Genomic DNA, 26,067 nt, shown 5'->3' with positions numbered 1-26,067 from the left:
TCATCCTTCTCCTTCCCCCAGGAAAGTTCCTGTTGGTGTTTCATGCAATTTGAACTGGTATGTGCCAAAAAAGTGGACCTTGGCTGAGCAATTCCAATGATTCTCATCTGGTTCTGGGGATGTACATGTTGGTGGTCAGCCGGGAGGTCAAAGCAGATGCAGAAACTCAAAAGGACGTGCAGTTGGGGATGTTCATCTGTGGTCGGGACCTTGTTGGGATAGCACTGAGGAAATTTTTATTGCCATGTGTTCTATTTCTCAGAACAAAAATCCTAACCTAGAAAAACAAAATATATCAAAAACTTTTTCTTGGCGATGGAGAAGGAATTGGAGGGGAGAGAGAATCAGAGGGGGGAGAGAGAGGGGAGAGGGGGCAGGAGAGTGAGGGAATCAGAGGGGAGAGAGAGAGGAGAGGGGAGAGGGGAGAGGGGGCGGGGGGGAGAGTGAGGGAATCGGAGGGGAGAGAGAGGGGGGAGAAGAGGTCAGGAACCCGGGGGGGAGGGGGTGGTAAGGAGCACAGTGGGGATAAGGAAAGAACATGATCCAGGTCTAAAGGGGGGGGGGGGAAGATAAGAGTGAGTATGTGATCCAGATGGTAAGACGAATCAGGTTCTTCCAACCCCACTCCCTTTACACCCACACCACCTTATCCCTCACCCCCCCAACCCCCACCCCACCACTCCGCCAGACCTGGTTGATTTCTCAGAAAACTTGGTGCTTGTGTGGCAAGTGACATCATTGGACTGGATGAAATCTGGAAGCCATGACACTGTCACTATTCACTTCATACCCAATAAACCTGTTAACAATCCGTGACCCACACACAATGCCCCATCTATGGGGGTTAGGGGAGGGAAGGGAAGGTCAGGAACATGTTGGGGGAAGAAGGTCTTAACATGTGAGGGTGAACCCTGTTCTATGTGAGCTCTGTTCTGTCTGGAGCCTGGCTGTCAGAATGGCTCAAATTACACTTTGCAAGTAACTGATTACATAGGCAGGATCTAATTACACATTCTAGAGAAACTGCTGGATGTGTCAGAAATCAGGTCTTGTCATCCAAGGTGACAAATCAGAACTTTGGTGTTGCGAATAGACACGTCCTTAACTTCCTTCACTTTCCCCTCTGACCTTCCCCTCTCTGACCCCGAACGATCAGTCCTTAGCAAAGGCCTGAGTTTCATCCCCTTACGCCCCCATCTCAATGAATTTCGAGCTCAGCATGATGCTGAGCTCTTTATCCGCCGCCTTCATCTCCATGCCCACTTCTTCGGCCAGGAGTCTTCCCCCCGCACAGCTGACCCTTTCTCCTGTTTTCAGAATTCTCGTTCTACCTGGACCCCTCCCTCTGGCCTCTTAACCTCTCTAGATCTTTTCATTGCAAACTGTCGGCATGACATCGGCCGTCTCAATTTCTCTGCTCCCTTCACTCACTCCAACCTACCTCCCTCTGAACTTGTAGCAATCCGTTCTCTTAGATCCAACCTCAACATTGTCATTAAACCTGCTGACAAGGGTGGTGCTGTTGTTGTTTGGCGAACCGACCTCTACCTAGCGGAGGCTGAACACCAACTCTCCAACACCTCCTCCTATCTCCCCCTGGACCATGACCCTACTACCGAACATCAAGCCACCATTTCCAAGACTGTCACTGACGTCATCTCCTCTGGAGATCTTCCCTCCATGGCCGCCAACCTCATAGTTCCCCAACCCCGCACAGCCCGCTTCTACCTCCTTCCCAAGATCCACAAACAGGACTGCCCTGGTAGACCCATCGTTTCTGTAGTGTCCGCGTATCAATAACACATGGACTGCAGGAGGTGTTTACTGAACAGAGGGTATGCTGGAACTGAAAGTACAGAAGCCTGCTACGGCTTTATATACAGGTGTGGTCACTGCCGGTACTACAGTATAAAAGCAGTTCTCTCTTAAAGGTACATACACAACAATTCCTCCCCTTTTAGATAAACAATACATAACATTAATTTAACAATTGAATAATAACTAATTACAATTACAATTTTCTTTGTACTATATACATCAGCTGAAAGTAATCATTTATAAATTCAGTCTTTGAGGAGGCTTCTTGATCCTGTCTGGATAGCGCCTTTCTCGAGTATCCTGTTCTTGCGGCGGAGTCGATTCTGGCTCATTGTCATTGGTTGGTTCATCAGCTTCCAATACCACTGATTCTGAGGTAGACGCAATCTGTACTTCGGGTTCATCACCAGGTGCACATGCTCGTGGTATGGGTTTGACTTGTTCCTGTGACTCTAGAATCTGGTCAGCATGGCGTTTCACGATGCTCTCTCCAACGTCCACTGTGTACATTAGTGGTCCCTTTCGTGTGCATATCGTTCCTGGCTGCCATTTTTCTGTTCGGTAGTCGCGGGCCAAGACTGGTTGCCCTATCTTGAAGCTCCTGGTTGGCTTTTCATTGATGTGCTGGAATTGCTTATTCTCAACATCTCGTCTTATGTTTGGTTTGAGCAAGTCCAGGCGACATCTTAACCCGCGGTTAAAGAACATCATGGCTGGAGCTTGGTTGGTGACTGCATGTGTCGCATTTCGGTAAGCAAACAAGAAATTATCCACCTTGTGTTGCAGTGGTATGTTGTCGTTATACATCGCCTTTATTGCTTTTTTAAAGGTTTGAGCAAACCTCTCAGCCAATCCATTTGTGGCTGGATGATATGGGGCGGATGTGTAATGCTTTACCCCATTATTCCTCAAAAACCTCCGAAAATCCTCGGACACAAACTGTGGTCCATTGTCGGAGCAAATCTGTTCTGGCAAGCCATTCCTGGTGAAGATGGTCCGTAGGACTGCAATAGTTTTCTCCGTGGTGGTGGAGGACATTTTGATGACCTCTGGCCATTTCGAATGTGCATCCACGGCGATTAAAAACATTGAGTCCATAAATGGACCAGCAAAATCAATGTGTACCCGTTGCCATGGAGATGAGGGCCACTCCCATGGGTGTAGCGGGGCCTGTGGTGGAGCGTTTTGGACTTTCTGGCATCCTGTGCATCTCTTGGTCATTTCCTCGATTTCTTTATTGATTCCCGGCCACCACACAAACGCCCTGGCTAGGCTCTTCATTTTTACCCCTCCCAGATGACCCTCATGAAGCTCATTGAGCACTCTTTCTCTCAACTTGGGTGGAATTACCACTCGGGATCCACACATCAAGGTCCCCCGGCACACTGATAGCTGTTCTCTCCTTGGCGAGAATGCTGGCAACAGTGAGTCGTCATGTGCTGGCCATCCCTTCACCGTCAAATCATAGACCTGAGAGAGTGTCGGGTCATTTCGGGTTTCCTTCTCTATAGTTGAGTTTGTAACAGGTAGACATTCAACTATGGTTGAATGGAATATCTCAACAGGGTCCACTGCAGGTGCTTCCCCCACCGTAGGCAGCGACAGGCGCGACAGCCCATCAGCGTTTCCATGCTGTTTCGTGCCCTTACACTCTATGTCGTATTGATGTGCCCCTAGAAAAAGGGACCATCTTTGCAGCCGTTGCGCCGTCGTCACCGGAACGCCCTTCTTTGGGTTAAAAATGGAGACAAGAGGCTGGTGATCAGTCAGTAAGGTGAATTTCTGCCCGTGCAGATAGTGATTGAACTTCTTCACCCCCCACACCAGGCTGAGGGCCTCTCTGTCAATCTGGGCGTAGTTACGCTCGGCTGAGGTTAACGAGCGTGACGCAAAGGCTATTGGCCTCTCTGAACCGTCAAGGAATTTGTGCGACAGCACCGCTCCAATGCCGTAGGGAGACGCATCACATGCCAACCGAATCGGTAGTGATGGACTGTAGTGGGTCAATACTTATTTTGAAGTGATTAGCCATTTACATTTCTGAAAGGCACGCTTACACTCATCACTCCATTTCCATGCTACTCCAGTTTGCAGCAGGGCGTTCAGCGGGTGCAGAATTGTAGACAAATTTGGCAAGAACTTATGGTAGTAGTTCACCAACCCGAGGAACGACCTCAGTTGTGACACATTTTCCGGTGTTGGAGCCTTGACTACTGCCTCAATCTTGTCTGGGGACTTATGTAACCCCTCTTCATCAATCACGTGGCCACAATACGAGATTTGTTTCCTGAAAAACTCGCATTTGGGGTGGTTGGCTCGTAGCCCATATTCTTGTAATCTAATGAGCACCTGCTCCAGGTTGGCAAGGTGTTCACTGTCATTTCCGCCCGTAACCAGGATGTTGTCCAAATAACACTGGGTCCCCGAGATCCCTTGCAGGACTTGTTCCATCGCCCTCTGCCAAATAGCCAGAGCTGATGCTACCCTGAATACCAGTCGGTTGTACTGGTAAAGACCTTTGTGAGTGTTTATCGTGAGGTATTTTCTAGATGATTCATCTACCTCCATTTGTAGATACGCTTGGGCCAGATCAATCTTCGTAAAGCGTTTCCCTCCAGATAGTGAGGCGAAAATATCTTCTATCTGCGGAAGTGGATATTGTACTGTGTGAAGGACTGGGTTCACAGTTACCTTAAAGTCCCCACAGATGCGAACCTTCTTCGGTTCCCCAAACGTGCTGCTCAATGATTTCTTCATTACAGGAACGATGGGTGTGGCCCACTCGCTCCAGTCCACCTTGGACAGCACACCCGAACACTCCAGACTCTGCAGCTCTGCTTCGACAGCTGGGCGGATCGCATACGGTACCGGTCTGGCCTTAAAAAATTTTGGGTTTCCGTTATCTTCAATTTTTATCGTTGCCGTTACACCTTTTAGAGTCCCAAGTCCTTGCTGGAACACCTCTTTCGCGTCAGTTAGAATTTTTGACAGTCGTCTAGGTGTGGCGTCGTCATCTTTTTTGTCAGCCACAGATAGCGCCTGAATGGAATGCCAATCCAATTGTATTTTTCGGATCCATTCACGTCTCAATAATGGTGGTCCTCCATCTTGTAGTATATATAGATACAGTTCCTGTGTTTCCTTGCCGTTGTATTTAACGGGCACCCTTATTTTTCCTCTGGGGTAGACGTTTTGCCCCGTATATGTCTTCAAGACAATGGACGTATCCTTCAAGGGAATGTGTGAGAATAGCCGCTCGTAGTCTCGTCGATTCATGACTGTTAGGGCTGATCCTGTGTCCAATTCCATCGTTACTTGGGACCCTGCTATCATGAGGGTGACCGAAATGGTTCGGTGATCCTCCTTTGCGATCATGTTGTGTAACTTTAGACAACTTAGTCTCCTGCTCCCGGAGTCATTATCACTCTTCTGGTCTTCTGAACTACTGTCCGTCATCTTTTGTACTTTCGTGTACTTTTCCTTAGTAGTTCTTTTAGTGTTGGTTTTCTTTCCCGACCTGCAGACTCGTGCTATGTGTCCCATTTTTCCACATTGCCTGCATACTTTGTCCTTAGCCCAGCAATCCTTCTGGTCATGGGTTGTTCTGCCACAGCGATAGCACTTTTCTGCTCCATATGCCATTTCATTGGTGCTATATTCTTGCGGTTTCTGTTGTATTTCCGCAGCTCCCCGTGCTGCTGCTTCGTAGGATACTGCAACGCTGAAAGCCTTTTCTAGCATAAGGTCCTTTTCCGAAAGTAGTCGTTTCTGGGTTCCTTCACTTGGAGCCCGCAGACAAACTTATCCCTTAAGGTATCTGCCAGTCCTGCTCCGAACTGGCAGTGTTTCGATAACTTGCGTAGTTCCGTAAGATAGTCAGCATTACTCTCGTCTTTGTGCTGGTTTCGTTTATGGAACTTGAATCTTTCTGCTATCAGCAGCGGTGTAGGGTTTAGATGTTCCTGTAAGATATTGACAATCTCTTCAAAACTTTTCTCCATTGGTTTAGCTGGGGTAATTAAATTTCACAATAGGCCGTACGTTCTCGCACCCATCAAATTTAATAATACCGACGCTTTCTTTTCAGCGGCCACCTCATTTGCCTTGCAGTACACTTCAATTATTTCCACATACGTGGTCCAGTCTTCTATTTCGTTATCGAAAACAGTGATGCTGCCACTCTTCGGCATCTTGGGTGGTTTAAAATGGCGCCTCCCGCGCTTTTCCTTCTTCCCCAATGGATTAAAATGGCGCCTCCCGCGCTTTTCCTTCTTCCCCCTGCTGCCAATGCTGCTCCTAACATTCTAACAGGTAATGGTGGCGCCCCGCGGCTTTCTGCGCGTCCCTTTTCCTTCCCCTTTTTTTTTTCCAACGCTGCCCGACTCTTGAGCACCAGCCGCGCCCTGTGCGCTCCACCCTCTCTCTCTCTTTTTCTTCCCGACGACGCTGCTCGGCCCTCTTACAGAGCCGCTCGATCGAGCTCTAGCCCGCCGCAGTCCGGGAAGGGTCAGCGCACTACCTGCTACCAGCCCGATTTGCTGGGACACCTTGACTGGAGAACCAGGCCCAGCTCTCCACAGCTTCCCCTGCGATTCTCTGAACTCCGATGGATCACTGGGCGGTTGCCCACGGTCGACGCCCGTTGCTCTTATTATGTCCGTGTATAATTGAGACACGGACTGCAGGAGTTGGTTATAACAGGTCTTTACTGAATGGAGGCAACCTCGAACTACTATGCAAATGTTACTACACAGGCTTATATACAGGGGTGGTCACTACTGGTACTGCAGTATACAGGGGCTGCAGAATATAGTTCCTTCTGCAAAGTACATACACTACAATTCCTCCCCTTTTAGCTAAACAGTACATAACATTTGATTAACAATGAAATAACATATATACAATTACAGTTGCTAGATACATTAGTTGAAGTTAAGCAATTGTAAGTTCAGTCTTTGAGGAGGCTTCCTGATTCTGTCTGGATAACGCCTCTTTGGGGTATCAGGTTCTTCTGGCAAAGTTGAGTCGGGATCAATGTCGTTGTTTGGTTCGTCTACTTCCAATATCACCGATTCTGAGGTAGATGCAATTGGTACTTCGGTTTCATCGCCAGGTGTATCAGATCGTGGTGTGGAGTTGACGTTTCCCAGTGACTCTAGAATCTGGTCAGCATGGCGTCTTACAATGCTCTCTCCAACGTCCACGGTATACATTAGAGGTCCTTGCCATGTACAGATCGTTCCTGGCTGCCATTTCTCTGTGCGGTAGTCCCGGGCCACAACTGGTTGACCTATCTTAAAACTCCTGGTCGGCCTTTCATTCATATTCTGAAACTGCCTGTTCTCCACATCTCTTCTGATGTTTGGCTTAACCAAATCCAAGCGGCATCATAGTCTTCGATTGAAGAACATCATGGCTGGAGTTTGGTTGGTAACCGCATGTGTCGCATTCTGGTAGGCAAACAAGAAGTTATCCACCTTGTGTTGTAGGGGTATATCTTCATTACACATTGCCTTGATAGCCTTCTTGAATGTTTGAACGAACCTCTCGGCCAATCCATTAGTGGCTGGATGATATGGGGCGGATGTGTAATGCTTAACACCATTGTTCTTTAAGAACCTCCGGAACTCTTCAGACACAAACTGGGGTCCATTGTCGGAGCAAATCTGTTCAGGCAGCCCATTCCTGGCGAATATGGTTCATAAGACTGTGATAGTTTTTTCTGTGGTGGTTGAGAACATTTTTATTACCTCTGGCCACTTTGAATGTGCATCCACCGCAATTTAAAACATCGAGTCCATAAATGGACCAGCAAAATCAATGTGCACCCTTTGCCATGGAGATGAGGGCCACTCCCATGGATGTAGAGGGCTTTGTGGTGGGGCGTTTTGGACCTTCTGGCATCCTGTACAGCTCTTGGTCATCTCTTCGATTTCTCTATCGATTCCCGGCCACCACACAAACGCTCTGGCTAAGTTCTTCATTTTTACCCCTCCCAGATGACCCTCATGAAGCTCATTGAGCACTCTATCCTTCAATTTGGGTGGAATTACTACTCTGGATCCACACATCAAGGTTCCTCTGCACACTGACAGCTGTTCTCTTCTCGGCGAGAATGCTGGCAGCAGTGGTTCGCTATGTGCTGGCCATCCCTTCACCGTTAAATCATAGACCCAGGAGAGTGTCGGGTCATTTCGTGTTTCCTTTTCTATGTTTGCATTCGTCACAGGGAGACATTCGACTATGGTCGAGTGGAATATCTCCACTGGATCCACTGCAAGTTCTTCTTCCACCATCGGCAACGGTAGGCGCGACAATCCATCAGCATTCCCATGCTGTTTAGTTCCTTTGTACTTGATGTCATATTGGTGTGCCCCTAGGAAAAGGGACCACCTCTGTAGCCGTTGTGCTGTCATTATCGGTACGCCCTTCTGAGGGTTGAAAATGGAGACAAGAGGTTGATGATCAGTAAGTAGAGTAAATTTCTGACCGTGCAGGTAGTGATTGAACTTCTTCACCCCCCACACCAGGCTGAGGGCCTCTCTGTCAATCTGGGTGTAGTTACGCTCGGCTGAAGTTAACGAGCGTGACGCAAAAGCTATCGGCCTCTCTGAACCATCAAGGAATTTATGTGACAGTACCGCCCCAATGCCGTAGGGAGACGCATCACACGCCAGTCTTATCGGTAGTGATGGGTTGTAGTGAGCCAATACTTCTCTTGAAGTGATTAGGTCCTTACTCTTCTGAAAGGCCTGCTTACATTCATCGCTCCATTTCCATGCTACTCCCGTTTGTAGTAGGGCGTTCAGTGGGTGCAGAATTGTGGACAAATTCGGCAAAAACTTACGGTAGTAATTCACCAATCCGAGGAATGACCTCAGTTGCGACACATTTTCAGGCGCTGGAGCCTTAACTACCGCTTCAATTTTGTCAGGGGACTTATGTAACCCCTCTTCATCAATCACGTGGCCACAATACGATATCTGTTCCTTAAAAAACTCGCACTTGGGGCGATTGGCCCGTAGCCCATGTTCACGTAGTCTAGTGAGCACCTGCTCTAGGTTGGCAAGGTGTTCACTGTCATCTTCGCCTGTCACTAGGATGTCGTCCAAGTAACACTGAGTCCCTGGAATCCCTTGCAGGACTTGTTCCATCGCTCTTTGCCATATCGCCGGAGCTGATGCTACTCCGAATACCAGTCGATTATACTGGTAAAGACCTTTGTGAGTGTTTATCGTGAGATACTTCCTAGAGGACTTTTCAACCTCCATCTGCAAATATGCTTGTGCTAGGTCAATTTTTGTAAAACGCTTCCCTCCAGATAGAGAGGCAAAGATATCTTCTATCCTTGGAAGAGGATATTGTATTGTGAAAGACTGGGTTCACCGTCACCTTGAAGTCCCCACAGATGCGAACCTTCCTTGGCTCCTCAGACTTATTGTTTAATGTTTTCTTCATGACAGGAATGATGGGTGTCGCCCACTCGCTCCAGTCTACCTTAGATAACACGCCTGCATTCTCCAGATTCTCCAGCTCTGCCTCGACGGCTGGGCGAATTGCATATGGTACCGGTCTTGCTTTGAAAAACTTGGGAATTGCATTCTCTTCTATTTTTATCGAGGCGGTTACGCCTTTAAGAGTTCCCAGTTCTTGTTGAAATACCTCTTTGGCGTTAGCTAAGATTGTTGACAATCATCCAGGAGTGACGTCATCATCCTTTTTACCAGCCACCGTCAGTGCCTGAATGGAGTGCCAGTCTAAACTTATCTTTCTGATCCATTCACGTCCCAATAACGGTGGTCCACCATCTTGCAGCATGTACAGATACAATTTCTGTATTTCCTTGCCGTTGTATTCGACAGGCACCCTTATTTTTCCTCTGGGGTATACTTTTTGCCCCGTATACATCTTCAAGACAATGGATGTCTCTTTCAAGGGTATGTGTAAGAATAGCCGCTCGTAGTCTCGTCGATTCATGACGGTTAGAGCTGATCCTGTATCCAATTCCATTTTGACTTGGGACCCTGCTATCGTGAGGGTGACCCATATGGTTCGGTGATCCTCTTTTGCGATTACGTTGTGAAGTTTGAGACAGCTTAGTCTCTTGTTCCCGTATTCACTATCGCTCATCTGGTCTTCGGAACTACTGTCCATCATCTTTTGTACTTTCCTGTACGGTTCCTTAGTAGCCTTTTTGTTGTCGTTGGTCTTCTTCCCAGACCTGCAAACTCGTGCAATGTGTCCCATCTTTCCGCATTGCCTGCATATTTTGTCCTTGGACCAGCAGTCCTTCTGGTCATGGGTTGTTCTGCCGCAGCGATGACATTTTGCAAATCCCCGTGTCATTTTGTGGGTGCCGTATTCCTGTGGCTTTTGCTGTATTTCCGCAGCTCCCCTTGCTGCTGCTTCGTACGATACTGCCACGCTGAAAGCCTTATCTAGCGTCAGCTCTTTCTCTGAGAGTAACCTCTTCTGGGTTCCTTCACTCAGGAGTCCACAGACAAATTTGTCCCGTAAGGTATCTGCCAGTCCTGCTCCGAACTGGCAGTGCTTTGATAGCTTGCGTAGTTCCGTAAGGTAATCAGCATTGCTCTCATCTTTATGCTGATTTCTCCTGTGGAATTTAAATCTTTCTGCTATCAGCAGCGGTGTAGGATTTAGGTGTTCCTGTAGGATAGCAACAATTTCGTTAAAACTCTTCGCCTTCGGTTTGGCTGGCGTAATCAGGTCCCGCAATAGGCCGTACGTTCTTGCGCCCATTAAGTTTAGCAGTACCGATGCCTTTTTCTCATCGGCTACTTCGTTTGCCTCGCAATATACCTCGACTCTTTCCACATACTGGTCCAGTCTTCTATTGCATTATCGAAGGCAGTGATATTGCCAGTCTTCAGCATCTTGGAAATCTAAGATGGCGCCTCCCACGCTTTCTGTCTTCTCCGCTGTTGCTAGCGCTGTTGCTGGCGTTTTATGCCTTGATGGCGACGCCCTATGGTCTTCGCGCACTTCCCCCCGCGCTGCTGCTAACGCCGCTCTCCGCGGTTCCCGTGGCAAACTGCAGCTCCTCGCGGCTTTCTGCGCGTTTAATTTTTATTATCTCCCCGTCGTCGGAACAACCCTGCGGGACACTTGCCTCCCTCTTCTTGGGTCTGTACGCTGCCCGGCTTCGTAGCACCGGCTGCGCCCTGTGTGCTCCACCCTCTCTCTCTCTCCTCTTCCCGACAACGCTGCTCGGCCCCGTTGCAAAGCCACCCGCTCGAGCTCTAGACCGCTGCAGCCCAGGAAGGATCAGTGTACTACCTGCCACCAGCCCGATTAGCTGAAGCACCATCGACAGGATAACCAAGCCCCGCTCTCGACAGCCTCTCCTGCAAATCTTCAACTCCGCTGACTCAGAGGCGGATGCCCACAGTCGACGCCCGTTTCTTCTGTTTCTTTCTTCCTTCTGGCCTCGACCTCTGATAACTTCGCTTCAGGGATGGATCCCCATGAGGTGGTGCAGACTGTAGGTAAGTTCGTATCTGCTCGTCGCCAGTATTATGTCCGTGTATAATTGAGACACGGACTGCAGGAGTTGGTTATAACAGGTCTTTACTGAATGGAGGCAACCTGGAACTACTATGCAAATGTTACTACACAGGCTTATATACAGGGGTGGTCACTACTGGTACTGCAGTATACAGGGGCTGCAGAATATAGTTCCTTCTGCAAAGTACATACACTACAGCTCTGGCTTCGACCTCCAAGAAGCTTCTTTTCAGGGATGGATCCCCGTGAGGTGATGCAGTACTGCAGGTGAGTTCGAACCTGCTCGTCGCCACTGTAGTGTCCGCATATCAATAACACATGGACTGCAGGAGAACGGTAATAAAAGGTGTTTACTGAACAGAGGGTATGCTGGAACTGAAAGTACAGAAGCCTGCTACGGCTTTATATACAGGTGTGGTCACTGCCGGTACTACAGTATAAAAGCAGTTTTCTCTTAAAGGTACATACACAACAGTTTCAGCCTGTTCTTGTCCCACAGAACTTATCTCTTCCAATCTCAACTCTATTTTTTCTCCCCTTGTCCAGTCTCTTCCCACCTACATCCGCGACTCTTCCGACGCCCTCCGCCACTTTAACAGTTTCCAGTTTCCTGGCCCCAACCGTCTCCTTTTCACTATGGACATCCAATCCCTCTACACCTCCACCCCCCCCCACACCAGGATGGCCTGAGGGTGCTCCGCTTCTTCGTTGAACAGAGGCCCAAGCAGTCCCCATCCACCACCACCCTCCTCCGCCTGGCTGAACTTGTTCTCATATTGAAAAACTTCTCCTTTGACTCCACTCACTTCCTCCAAATTAAAGGTGTTGCTATGGGAACCCGCATGGGTCCCAGCTATGCCTGCCTTTTTTTTGGGATATGTGGAACATTCTTTGTTCCAGTCCTACTCAGGTCCCCTCCCTCACTTCTTTTTCCAGTACATTGATGACTGTATTGGTGCTGTTTCCTGCTCTCGCCCTGAACTAGAAAATTTCATTCACTTTGCTTCCAATTTCCTTCCCTCACCTTCACATGGTCCATCTCCGATCTTCCCTTCCCGTCCTCGACTTCTCTGTCTCCATCTCTGGGATAGGCTATTGACAAACATTCACTGCAAGTCCACTGACTCCCACAGCCACCTGGACTACACTTCCTCCCACCCCGCTTCCTGTAAGGATTCTATTCCATTCTCCCAGTTTCTCCGTCTCCGCCGCATCTGCTCTGACGATGCCATCTTCCACACCAGTGCTTCTGACATGTCTTCCTTTTTCCTCAACTGAGGATCCCCCTCTAATGTGGTTGACACGGCCCTTGACCGTGTCTGTTCTATTTCCCGCACTTCTGCTCTCACCTCTTCCCCTCCCTCCCGGAACCACGATAGGGTTCCCCTTGTCCTGACCTTTCACCCCACCAGCCTCCACATTCAACGGATCATCCTCTGCCATTTCCGCCACTTCCAGCGTGATCCCATCACCAAACACATCTTCCCCTCACCTCCCCTTTCAGCATTCCGAAGGGACCGCTCCCTCCACGACACCCTGGTCCACTCCTCTATCACCCCCAACACCCCTTCCCTTCGTCCGGCACATTCCCGTGCAAGCGCAGGAGATGCAACACATGCCCTTTTACCTCCACCCTTTCCACTGTCCAGGGCCCCAACACTCCTTCCAGGTGAAACAGTAATTTACTTGTACTTCTTGCAATTTAATATATTGTATTCGCTGCTCACGATGTGGTCTCCTCTACATTGGGGAGACCAAACGCAGATTGGTTGACCACTTTGCGGAACACTTCCATTCAGTCCGTAAGGGTGACCCCGAGCTTCCGGTCGCCTGTCACTTTAATTCTCCGCTGCACTCCCACTCAGACCTCACCGTCCTCGGCCTCTTACACTGTTCCAATGAAGCTCAACATAAGCTCGAGGAACAGCACCTCATCTTTCCATTAGGCACTTTACAGCCTTCTGGACTCAACATAGATTTCAACAATTTCAGACCATAACCTCTGCCCCTATCCTTTTCTTTCCGATTCATTTTATATATTTTTTTCTCTCTCCCACATGGCAGCTGTCTTTCATTCTGCCATTGCCATTTACACTTCGTCTAGAGCCATCTTTTGTTTCTTAACTTTTCCATTACCATCTCTGTTGTGTATGTACCTTTAAGAGAATAACTGGTCTCAGACTGCAGTACCGGCAGTGACCACCCCTGTATAAAAGGCGCTAGAGAGCCTCTGTTTAGTTTCATTATGGACTTCCACCCGTAAAGATCTGTTTGTTTTCACTCCTGCTAGTCCGTGTCTCAATCATTCATGGACTTAACACTGGCGACGAGTAAGAAACGAACTTACCTGCAACTCAGCAGCAGCTCCGACGACGTTGTTGAAGGTCGGAGCCAGAAGAAAAAAAAAAGAGGCCATTGAAACTCGAGAAACGGGCGTCGACCGTCAATCATCGATTTAAAAACTTGCAGGAGTGACTTTCCAGAGCCAGGCTGGGTTCCTCGGTCCGTGGTTTCCCAGCTAATCGGGCTGGTGGCAGGTAGTGCTCTGATCCTTCCTGGGCTGCGGCGGGCTGAAGCTCGATCGGGTGGCCTTTCAACGGGGCCGGGCAGCGAGTCGGGAAGCAAAGAGAGAGAGGGTGGAGCACACAGGGCGCGGCCGGTGCTTCGAAGCCGGGCAGCGTTCGGACCTAAGAAGAGGGAGGGAAGTGTCCCAGAGGGTCTGCTCCACGAGGGGAAAATAATAAAAGAAAAAGGATACGCGCAAGAAACCGTGGAAAGCAGCGCTAACAACAGCGGGGAAGAAGGCAAAGCGCGGGAGGCGCCATTTTGTTAAATCGGGGAAGAAGGCAAAGCGCGGGAGGCGCCGTTTTAGATTTGCAAGATGCCGAAGACTGGCTGTATCACTGCTTTTGATAATACATTAGAGGACTGGACCACGTATGTGGAAAGAGTCGAGGTATATTTCGAGGCAAACGATATAGCGGAGGGGAAACAGGCATCGATATTGCTAAACTTAATGGGCGCTAGAACGTACGGCCTATTGCGGGACCTGATTACTCCAGCCAAACCGAAGGCGAAGAGTTTTAATGAAATTGTTGCTGTCCTCCAGGAACACTTAAACCCTGCAGCGCTGTTGATAGCAGAAAGATTTAAATTCCACAGGAGAACTCAGCACAAAGATGAGAGCAATGCTGAGTATCTTACGGAACTACGCAAGATATCAAAGCACTGCCAGTTCGGAGCAGGACTGGCAGATACCCTACGGGACAAATTTGTCTGTGGACTCCTGAGTGAAGGAACACAGAAGAAGTTACTCTCAGAAAAAGAGCTGACGCTAGATAAGGCTTTCAGCGTGGCAGTATCGTATGAAGCAGCAGCCAGGGGAGCTGCAGAAATTCAACAAAAACCACAGGAATACGGCACCCACGAAATGACACGGGGATTTGCAAAATGTTATCGCTGCGGCAGAACTAACCATGACCAGAAGGACTGCTGGTCCAAAGACAAAATATGCAGACAATGCGGGAAGATTGGACACATTGCACGAGTTTGTAGGTCTGGGAAGAAGACCAGCGACAACAAAAAGGCTACTAAGGAACCGTACAAGAAAGTACAAAAGATGACGGATAGTAGTTCCGAAGACCAGATGAGCGGTAGTGAATCCGGAAACAGGAGACTAAGCTGTCTCAAACTTCACAATGTAATCGCAAAAGAGGATCACCGAACCATTTGGGTCACTCTCACGATAGCAGGGTCCCAAGTTAAAATGGAATTGGATACAGGATCAGCGCAAACCGTCATGAATCGACGAGACTACGAGCGGCTATTTTCACACATACCCTTGAGAGAGACATCCATCGTCTTGACGATGTATATGGGGCAAAAAGTATACCCCAGAGGAAAAATAAGGGTGCCTGTTGAATACAATGGCAAGAAAATACAGAAATTGTATCTCTACATACTGCCAAATGGTGGACCACCGTTATTGGGACGGGAATGGATCAGGAAGATAAACTTAGATTGGCATTCCATTCATGCAATGACGGTGGACGGTAAAAAAGATGACGACGTCACTCCTGGACGATTGTCAACAATCTTAGCTAACGCCAAAGAGGTATTTCAACAAGAACTGGGCACGCTTAAAGGCGTTACCGCCTCGTTAAAAATAGAAGAGAATGCAGTTCCCAAGTTTTTCAAAGCGAGACCGGTACCATATGCAATTCGCCCAGCCGTCGAGGCAGAGCTGGAGAATCTGGAGAAGGCGGGCGTGTTGTCTAAGGTCGACTGGAGCGAGTGGGCGACACCCATCATTCCTGTCATGAAGAAAACGTTAAGCAATAAGTCCGGAGAGCCAAGGAAGATTCGCATCTGTGGGGATTTCAAGGTGACGGTGAACCCTGTCCTTCACACAGTACAATATCCTCTTCCAAGGATAGAAGACATCTTCGCCTCACTGTCTGGAGGGAAGCGTTTTACAAAAATTGACCTAGCACAAGCATATTTGCAGATGGAGGTTGAAGAGTCCTCTAGGAAGTATCTCACGATAAACACTCACAAAGGTCTTTACCAGTATCATCGATTGGTATTCGGAGTAGCATCGGCTCCGGCGATATGGCAAAGAGCGATGGAACAAGTCCTGCAAGGGATTCCGGGGACTCAGTGTTACTTGGACGACATCCTTGTAACAGGTGAAGATGACAGTGAACACCTTAACAACCTAGAACAGGTGCTCACTCGACTACGGGAACATGGGCTGTGAGCCAACCGCCCCAAGTGCGAATTTTTTAAGAAACAGATATCGTATTGTGGCCACGTGATTGATGAAGAGGGGTTACATACATCCCCTGACAAAATTGAAGCGGTTATTAAGGCCCCAGCGCCTGAAAATGTGTCGCAACTGAGGTCATTCCTCGGGTTGGTGAATTACTATCATAAGTTTTTGCCGAATTTGTCGACAATTCTGCACCCACTGAAGGCCCTGCTACGAACGGGGGTAGCATGGAAATGGAGCGATGATTGTAAACGTGCTTTTCAGAAGAGTAAGGACTTAATCACTTCGAAGGAATATTGGCTCACTACAACCCAGCACTGCCAATCAGGCTGGCGTGTGATGCGTCTCCCTACGGCATTGGGGCGGTACTGTCACATAAATTCCTTGATGGTTTGGAGAGGCCAATAGCTTTTGCGTCACGCTCGTTAACTTCTGCCGAGCGTAACTACGCCCAGATTGACAGAGAGCCCCTCAGCCTAGTGTGGGGGGTGAAGAAGTTCAATCACTATCTGCACGGTCAAAAATTTACTCTACTAACCGATCATCAACCTCTTGTCTCCATTTTCAACCCGCAGAAGGGCGTACCGATAATGACAGCACAACAGCTGCAGAGATGGTTCCTTTTCCTAGGGGCACACCAATATGACATCGAGTACAAAGGAACTAAACAGCATGGAAATGCTGATGGATTGTCACGTCTACCGTTGCCGACGGTGGAAGAAGAAGACCTTGCAGTGGATCCAATGGAGTTATTCCACTCGACCATAGTCGAATGTCTCCCTGTGACGAATGCAAACACAGAAAAGGAAACACGGAATGACCCGACACTATCACGGGTCTATGATTTAACGGTGAAGGGGTGGCCAGCACATGGCGAACCACTGCTGCCAGCATTCTCGCCGAGAAGAGAACAGCTATCAGTGTGCAGAGGAACCTTGATGTGTGGATCCAGAGTAGTAATTCCACCTACGTTGACGGATAGAGTGCTCAATGAGCTTCATGAGGGTCATCTGGGTGGGGTAAAAATGAAGAGCTTAGCCAGAGCGTTTGTGTGGTGGCCGGGAATCGATAGAGAAATCGAAGAGATGATCAAGAGCTGTGCAGGATGCCAGAAGGTCCAAAACGCCCCACCACAAGCTCCTCTGCATCCATGGGAGTGGCCATCATCTCCATGGCAAAGGGTGCACATTGATTTTGCTGGTCCCTTCATGGACTCGATGTTTTTAATTGCGGTGGATGCACATTCAAAGTGGCCAGAGGTAATAAAAATGTCCTCAACCACCACGGAAAAAACTATCACAGTTTTACGAACCATATTCGCCAGGAATGGGCTGCCTGAACAGATTTGCTCTGACAATGGACCACAGTTTGTGTCTGAAGAGTTCCGGAGGTTCTTAAAGAACAATGATGTTAAGCATTACACATCTGCCCCATATCATCCAGCCACTAATGGATTGACCGAGAGGTTTGTCCAAACATTCAAGAAGGCTATCAAGGCAATGTGTAATGAAGATATACCCCTACAACACAAGGTGGATAACTTCTTGTTTGCCTACCGGAATGCGACACATGCGGTTACCAACCAAACTCCAGCCATGATGTTCTTCAATCGAAGACTATGATGCCGCTTGGATTTGGTTAAGCCAAAAGTCCGAAGAGATGTGGAGAACAGGCAGTTTCAGAATATGAATGAAAGGCCGACCAGGAGTTTTAAGATAGGTCAACCAGTTTTGGCCCGGGACTACCGCACTGAGAAATGGCAGCCAGGAACGATTTGTACACGACAAGGACCTCTCGTGTATACCGTGGACATTGGGGAGAGCATTGTAAGGCGCCATGCTGACCAGATTCTAGAGTCACTGGAAAACATCAACTCCACACCACGATCTAATACACCTGGTAATGAAATCGACGTTCCAATTGCAGCTACCGCAGAACCGGTAATATTGGAAGCAGATGAACCAAACAACAACTTTGATTCAGACTCAACATTGCCAGAAGAACCTGTTACCCCAAAGAGGCGTTATCCAGACAGAATCAGGAAGCCTCCTCAAAGACTGAACTTATAATTGCTTAAACTTAACCACTGTATCTAGTAACAGTAATTGTGATTGTAATTCGTTATCATTTAGTTGTTAAATGAATGTTATGTACTGTTTATCTAAAAGGGGAGGAATTGTTGTGTATGTACCTTTAAGAGAATAACTGGTCTCAGACTGCAGTACCGGCAGTGACCACCCCTGTATAAAAGGCGCTAGAGAGCCTCTGTTGTTTAGTTTCGTTATGGACTTCCACCAGTAAAGATCTGTTTGTTTTCACTCCTGCTAGTCCGTGTCTCAATCATTCACGTACTTAACAATCTCCTTTTGCCTTGCACCCTCTCTTAATCTCTCTTAATGTCTCTCAATCTCTCCTGCCTTCCATCCTATCACAGACCTTCCCTTTTGTTCTTTCCTCCCCTCCCCCTCTCCCTGCCCCTGCACTTGCTTAAAAACCTATTCCATCTCCAGCTTTTTCCAGTTCTGACGAAGGGCCATCGACCTGAAACGTTAACTCTGTTTCTCTCTTCACAGATGCTGCCTGACCTGCTGAGTATTTCCAGCATTTACTGTTTTTATTTCTTAACTTCCTGGTGTTGAAATCAGTTTCAATCCTGTTGATTTTTTGATGTCACCGTATTTCTTAAAACTGATTGCTTAAGTGTAGGGAAATAGTTATTTTAAAATAAGAGTTTTAATTTGTTATTATTCCCAAGTTATGACTTACTTTGACAATTTATTGGAAAAACCTTGGACCATATGTTCAATGAACGTGTTAACTCCACCTACTTTGTTACTTTTGACCCAAACTACGGAAGACTGTAAGATGGTAACAAAACATCATACTTGTGTGCCTCACATAGGGAATGGCAGACAAGTTTCTAAATAGCAACAATCAAAATATGCACAGAATGTACACCACCATTATAAGACCAGAATTTATTTATTTTCACCCGAGGTACATTATTCCTGTGACCTTGTTGGTCTCTTTCTACCAGAGGGATCAAGTGGAGCACGGGCCTGGTAATGCTTCTCCCAGCAGCTAAATTTTAAGGCCTAGAAATTCAGTATAGCCACGTTTGGGGCGCTACAGCATGGCGTTCGCTAACTTTTGCGCCCGGCGCAACTTAGCGCCATCTTCGCCGATATTCAGTTGCATCGCCCCAAGAGGTTGCTGCTGCGCTAAAGCAGGCGATGCACGACTATCATTAGGCGCTAAGCCGGCGATCCAGGGCGCAAACACCGAAGGCGGGCGCAGCGCAGGTGCGGCGAGTTGCTCATTGAGGGCAGACAGTCAGGCGCCGGTCAGCACTTAAAGGGGGAGGGTGGAATTGCTTGGCTGCCACGCCCTGCACACTGCAGCCCTAAGGCAAGGCCTGAACACTGCTTCTGGAACAGCTCCATGCCCAGGAGAATGGAGAAGGCCAGGGAGAGAGCGCAGCGCTTCGGCGAGGGTGACCTGAGGCTGCTGGTTGGCGCAGTGGACCGCAGGCGCCATATCCTCTTCCCTGAGGGTGGCAGGAGGCCGCCGAATATCGGAAAGCATGGAGGGATGTGGCAAACCGGGTCACGTCCAACAACGTGGTTGGCAGGACACCAACCCAGTGCCGGAAAAAATTCAACGACCTCACTCGGGTTGTCAGGATGAGTACCCTTTCCAGTATCCTCCTCATCCCTGCATGTGCACCTCACTTTATGGCCTGATATACCTATCAATTCATCCAATGAAAAGCGACGAGTTAAGACAGTAACTATAGGTTTTTATTGGCTAAATAACAGAGCCCACCCTCGTGGGTGATCGGATCCAACAAGGAGGAATACCAGCCAGTCGACCACCTTTATACCTGGGCAAGTAGGTGGAGCCATGGGCGGAGTCAGCAGTGGTCAGCCCAGGTATAACAGCGTGACAAGAGGCGACCTCGTGTAGTGATACAACAGTGTAAACAGTGATAACCATAGTGTAACGATATAACAGTGATAACCATAGTGTAACGATAATGAACGATAAAAGTGGTTTACCACATGGCCAAACAGGTCTGAAAGTCCTAATGGCCAGCCCTCATCCAGCAGCTATGGGACTGTCATGAAAAGCACTTGTGCGATCAGGACTTTAGACACTGTCAGGGCTATTCGACCATGGGAGGCAGCGCGGGCAAGATCAGGGCTTGACACTGTCAGGGCTAATCGAACATGGGAGGCAGTGCGGGCAAGATCAGGGCTTGACACTGTACTTAGAGGCGGTCCTTTCTCTTGCAGGCCAAGCTGGCACATAACAGAAGACAGCAGCGACAGACCGGGGGAGGCCGTCCTGACCTGAAACAGCTGAGCGACCTCGAGCAGCGAGTGGAGAGGATTATGGCAGGCCGGCTGAGTGGCCCCGTCGCCACTGGAGATGCTGACCCTGTTCTGGGCACCAATGGTAAGGTCATCACCTTTTTGACCTCTCCCTTTCCACTTGCGCCTCACACCAGCATCCTTTGCCACTATCAAACCAATGCAGTGCACAGCAGCACTCATGCCTCCCTCGCTGCCGCCCTGTCCTCACTCTAAAGCAACTCTTGTGCCTCCCTGCTTTCAGATGGTGACTCGCCAGGTGAGGAGGCGGCCCCTCAAGCTGGCACTGTGTCTGAGTCAGACATAGAGGAGGAGGAAGAGGAAGCCAGCCCATCAGGGACGCCCTCAGCCGAGGCAGCCCATGGCCATGATGGTGACACGTCTTCCCTGGAGAGGAGCAGGGGGGAAGGGTCGGAGGATAGTGAAGCTCCGGGGACCAGCGGGCTGCAGCAACGCGGGAGGGGTGGGGAAGCTCGGCGGCCTTCTCCCCAGAGGGTGAGTGCGGCCTCCAGTCCTGCTACGGTGAGCGCAGAGGAGGTGCGGCTCCTAGCGGAAATGGGCGCCCAGGCTGAGCGCAGGCACACTGAGCTCATGGCTGCAGTGGCAAGGATGCCTGACTCCATAGAGTCACTGGCAAGGAGTGTGCAGGAATTCGGGGCAGCACAGGCCAGGAGTCTGCAACAATTCAGTGCAGCACAGGCCAGGAGTCTGCAGGACATCGCGGCAGCACAGGCTAGGAGTCAGCAGGACTTCGCTGCTTCACAGGCGGCTTCTAGCCAAGTGCTCAGTCGTGCCGTGCATTCACTGGCTGCTGTCATGCAGACACAGACCAGGGCCACACGGGCACTAACTGCAGCCACACTCGCTGGATCGGCCAGGCATCGCCGGGGCACTCGCTGTGCCGCAGCAGCCCAGCAGTCTGTGCCTCAGCAGATTGCTGCGCATGCTGCAGTGCTGGCCCGTGCGCGTGCCACTGTATCAGCCGACCAGGGAGTGCCTGTGATCTGTCAGGTTGGCAGCATTCCTGCAGCCAACACTGTCACTCCTCCATTGCAGCTGCCACCAGCTGTTGGACAGACTGCTGCCGCCCAAGCAGAGTTGGAACAGTCAGCAGCCAGCCCCTCCAGGCCGACCCCCAAGGGCATCTGCCGTCTCACCATCTGACCCTCAGCAGCCTTCCCCCAGCCTTGCTGCAGCCACTGGGGTCCCATTGAGGAGGAGCTGCAGGGCAGGTAGGGGCCAGTCACGGAAGCGAAACGGATCACCCTCGCAGGGGAAAAAGTAGAAGGTGTGGCCAAATGTTTTGTTTTACTTATAAAAGCCGAGATTGGTGTATTTGTTTCATATTTAAAGGCCGAGACTGGTGTATTTGTTTCATATTTAAAGGCCGAGACTGGTGTATTTGTTTTACTTGTAAAGGCCGAGACTGGTGTATTTGTGTTTTTGGGGGGGGGTTTCTCTCCATTAGTTTGTCATGTGGGAAGGGCACAGAGGTATCATAGTAAAACATTTTCTTAAATCGCACTGTCCATGCTTTCTTTTGGAAGTCCTGGTTGCCCTGCTCGGCTGAGGGCTTGTGGAGCGGCTACATTCATCTTCTGCCATTGGCACAAGCCATTCCCTGAGAGGGGGCCTAGAACCGACTTGCAATAAGCCGCCGACGGGCGGCCCTTGCACTTTCTGCCTCCCTCCTGTGCTGGTCCTCCTCCTCCTCCTCCTCCTCCTCTGGTGGTCCTCCAATGTCTGCTGGCAGTGGCTGAGTCCTGCGGATAGCCAGGTTGTGCAGCATGCAGCACATGACAACGAAATGGGAGACTCGCTCAGGCGAGTACTGTAGGGCTCCTCCGGAACAATCCAGACAGCGGAACCATTGCTTCAGCACGCCGATTGTTTGCTCAATGATGTTCCTGGTTGCTTGATGGCTGTCATTGTATCCCTCTTCAGCAGGGGTGCTGGGCGCATGGAGCGGGGTCATCAGCCAGGTGCACAAAGGATAGCGTTTGTCCCCAAGAAGCCATCCTCGTGGGTGAGGCTGGGCCTGGAACATGTCTGCCACAGAAGTCTGGCGCAGGATGAAGGCATCGTGGCTGCTGCCTGGAAAGCGGGCATTGACAGCTAGGATGAGCTGCCTGTGGTCACACACCAACTGCACGTTGAGCGAATGGTAGCCCTTCCGGTTGCGGTAATCCTCGGCATTCTCTAGAGGTGCCCGCAAAGCCACATGTGTGCAGTCAATGGCGCCCTGCACCATGGGGAAGCCCGTTAATGCTGCAAAGCCCATTGCACGCTGTTGCTGCTTGTCAACGGTCATGGGGAAGGAGATGAACTGACGTCTCCTTCTGAAAAGGGCATCGGTCACCTGGCGGATGCAGCAATGTACCGCAAACTGGGAGATGTTGGAAATGTCCCCAGTAGCGGATTGGAAGGAGCCGGTGGCATAGAAGTTGAGAGCCACCATCACCTTCACTGCCACCGACAGAGACGTCCTGCTCCTCAGCTGTGGCTGCAGATTTCCGCAAAGCAGGTGGCAGATCTCAGTGACCACCGCCCTTCTGAATCGCAGCCTCCGAACACACTGCTCCTCAGACATGTTCAGATATGAGAACTGCTGGCGGTATACCCTGGGTGGGTAAGGCCTCCTTTGCCGACGTCTGTTGCCCCTTCTCCGTCTGGCCATGACTGGCACTCTCTCACGGCATCTCTGAGCCCTTTGAATGCAATGGAGAAGCCCAACGTTTCCACCCATTGCAGCCCCCATTATATGTTTCCAATCAATGTTATGACTCTGAAGTTAAAGACAAGTGCAAAGCTGTGGCCTGAAGCCACAAGTACCTGTGCGAGTGTTGAGCCAAACCAGAAAGCTCTCTACCTTTGTCTCTCTCCAAAGATCCGTCTCTCACAAAGAAGGAGTGGTGCAAAATGGCTGCCATTTATACTGCAGGAGGAGTGCCCTTTAATTAGCGCCCCCCCGCGCCCCGCAGCGACTGGGAACCGTTCCCCTCTACCAGTCGCTAGGGGCGCCAAGCGCACAATAGGCCGGCGCCACTGAATTTCCGGTTTGGGGCGCACAAAGGGCGTTGCACCATGAAATGACGTCAGGATCTGCGCGCGCAGCTGAGCGCGCGCAAAGGTTTTGCGCTGCCGCTAAATCGTAACTGAAGTTCGCGAGAGGCGCAGATTGCGCTGCGCCCGGGCGCTAGCCACTTAGCACCCCACCTCTCCTCCTCCTAAGGCGCTAGCGGCTGGCGCAAACAACTGAATTTCTAAGCCTAAATATTTAGACAGTGTGGGTGGCACTTTGATAGTCAAAGTAATCTTTTTTTTATTGATCTTTGCCAACTGTAGTGAAATTTTACACCCCCATGATTTGTAAAGTGCATGATAAGTACAGATTTCAGATAACTGTACTTAAGACCTTGATTGATTAAATGTTTTGAATCCAATTTGTTCTTAACATTAAATAAATCTTTTTTCGGGAGCCTCTGGTGAATGTATCACATTATAAAATGTCTTCATTTTGATTTTCTTAATTCTCTTCCAGGTCCTATTTAAAATGTTTCTTGGAAGTGCAAATTTTGGAGAAGCTGCTTATTTCATTTCTACACTGGGTTTCTTCAATTTAATCTTCATATCATCTGCACCTGTTATACTGTATTTTACAAAAGTGGAGTACTGGTCCTCATTTGCTGCTTTGCCTTGGGGTTACCTCTGTGGTGTTGCTGGGCTTTGGTTAGGTACGTGATTTGAATGCTTCTTTAATAAACTATTTCATTCTTTACTCCTATCCTGAAATAACAAAACTAATCCTATATAATGTGAATTACAATTTCCTTCATGATGCTTTAAAAAAAATTTTAATTGCACGTTTACAATATTTTGGATGAATGAGAGTTTGTGACTCTTAATGCATAATTCAGTGTCATTTTACAGAACTCTATTTGTAATTGAGCGCATTTGCACAAAATGATAGCAGTTGTTACACTGTAATATGTTTCCAAAAACAACATTCTAAATATGCTGCATTGTGTGTATACTTAGTGTAACTAGTTGTTTCAAATGAAGAATGGTTAGGGCCTAACATCCCTTTATTAATCATAAAGCTCATGCAAATATTTATCCTGTCAATTTTATTAGCATACACATGCTAGATGCAAAAGTTAAAATATACAAAATTGTCCCTCTATTGACTATCCAGTCATGTGTTAATTTTCAAATATAAAATAATTATTTTGTAAATAAAAACAGAAAATGCTGGAAACACTCAGCAGGTCAGGCAACGTCTGTGGAGAGAGAGACAGAGTTAATCTTTCAGGTCGATGACCTTTCATCAGTGATTACACTTCAAAAGTAATTAATTATCCATGAAGATGATTGAAATGTCCTGAGGGCATGAAAGATGCAATATAAATGCAACTTCTTTCTTTGTTTATATGTGCAGAATATTTAATTTTACAGGAAGGAGGCATGCTCGTCCTTTTATTTGAGTAGTTGCCCCTCAATTCACAGCTATGGACAAATACTGTAGATAGAAAAGACCTGAGCCCGAAAATCCATGGTGGGGAGTGCTTCCTGACGCAAGTATTGGGATGCACCCACACACAGCTACTGCTGCTGACCCTGCTGAAGTTGACTGGGTGAGAGGGTGGTGGGCAGAAGAAGCAGGCCTCTGGCAGTGTGGGGTTGGCACCAAAGTTCCCAGAAACACCAGTGAAAGCTCGGGCGGGGGTGCCAGGTTCCCCTAAAAGCAATCTGGGTGCCCCATGGTCCCCTTACAAAGGGTGCAGCTTCAAATCCCCACAGGGCCCCTCATCTTCGGAGGTTTGGGGCTCTGACCCTGGCCTGGATTCCCAGATGGTACCCATTTCTGCCCCTTTTGGCTAGGTACGCTTGGCGAGACCAGGTGAAACTGAGGACCTAGGAGTGAGAACTTTTTGACTATAGGAGTCCAAGCCTTTTGCCCTGCCCCCTTACATCAATGGTCTTGTAAGGGCGGAGGCTCTGCCCCCACAGTTTTCAGCCGTTCCTGCCAAATCTACAGTGGAAATCCACCAGAGGCGGCCACAGATTGTCCAGGCCTTGGTTTCGCCCTGGTCTTACTTATTCTTGATGGGCCGAATTTTGTGGTCAACGGCGAAGAAACGACTTGCGTTGTTCATTACACTTACACTTGCCCACGGACTTTCTGTGGGCTTCTGCACTGCAATTTGCGGTTATTAGAGATCAAAACAGCACGCGCCCTCTACAGGGCATCTGGGACCTGTGTGAACAGGGCAAGCAATGGTGTGCCTCCTCAACCAATCAGATTGAAGAATCCTCACTGCGACACACAGAGTCTAAGCCAGGAAGTATAAGTTAGAACATTTAATTTAATGCCAAATTATGTACAGCAAGCGAAATAAAGAGAGGGAAAGAAAGATCAGATTAAAACAGAGAAAAGAGACAGAGAATTTTTTTTTAATGTTTTATTTTAATTTTTTAAAATCTCCAACAATAATGAAAATCTGAAGGAATGAGACTCCACACTTTTAAAAGTAAATTTTTAGTGCCAGAGAGTTTGTTTGGCAGTAATTAAGGCTTACC

General features: G+C 48.8%; 1 protein-coding gene across 2 annotated transcripts in view; it reads left to right on the top strand.

Annotated features, from left to right (window-relative positions):
- Window positions 1-26,067, top strand: part of slc35f4 (solute carrier family 35 member F4) — a 350,033-nt gene that overhangs the window by 299,420 nt on the left and 24,546 nt on the right. For both annotated transcript variants that reach the window (XM_086003260.1, XM_086003261.1), the window contains exon 6: window positions 24,029-24,221. In XM_086003260.1, coding sequence (XP_085859386.1) covers window positions 24,029-24,221 — 193 coding nt within the window. The remainder of the gene's footprint in view (window positions 1-24,028; window positions 24,222-26,067) is intronic.

Source organism: Somniosus microcephalus, chromosome 12 (assembly GCF_052327205.1).
Source record: "Somniosus microcephalus isolate GS21.2 chromosome 12, FLI_Smic_1.0, whole genome shotgun sequence".
Taxonomy (NCBI): Eukaryota; Metazoa; Chordata; class Chondrichthyes; order Squaliformes; family Somniosidae; genus Somniosus; species Somniosus microcephalus.
This window is presented reverse-complemented; position numbering and strand designations above follow the sequence as displayed.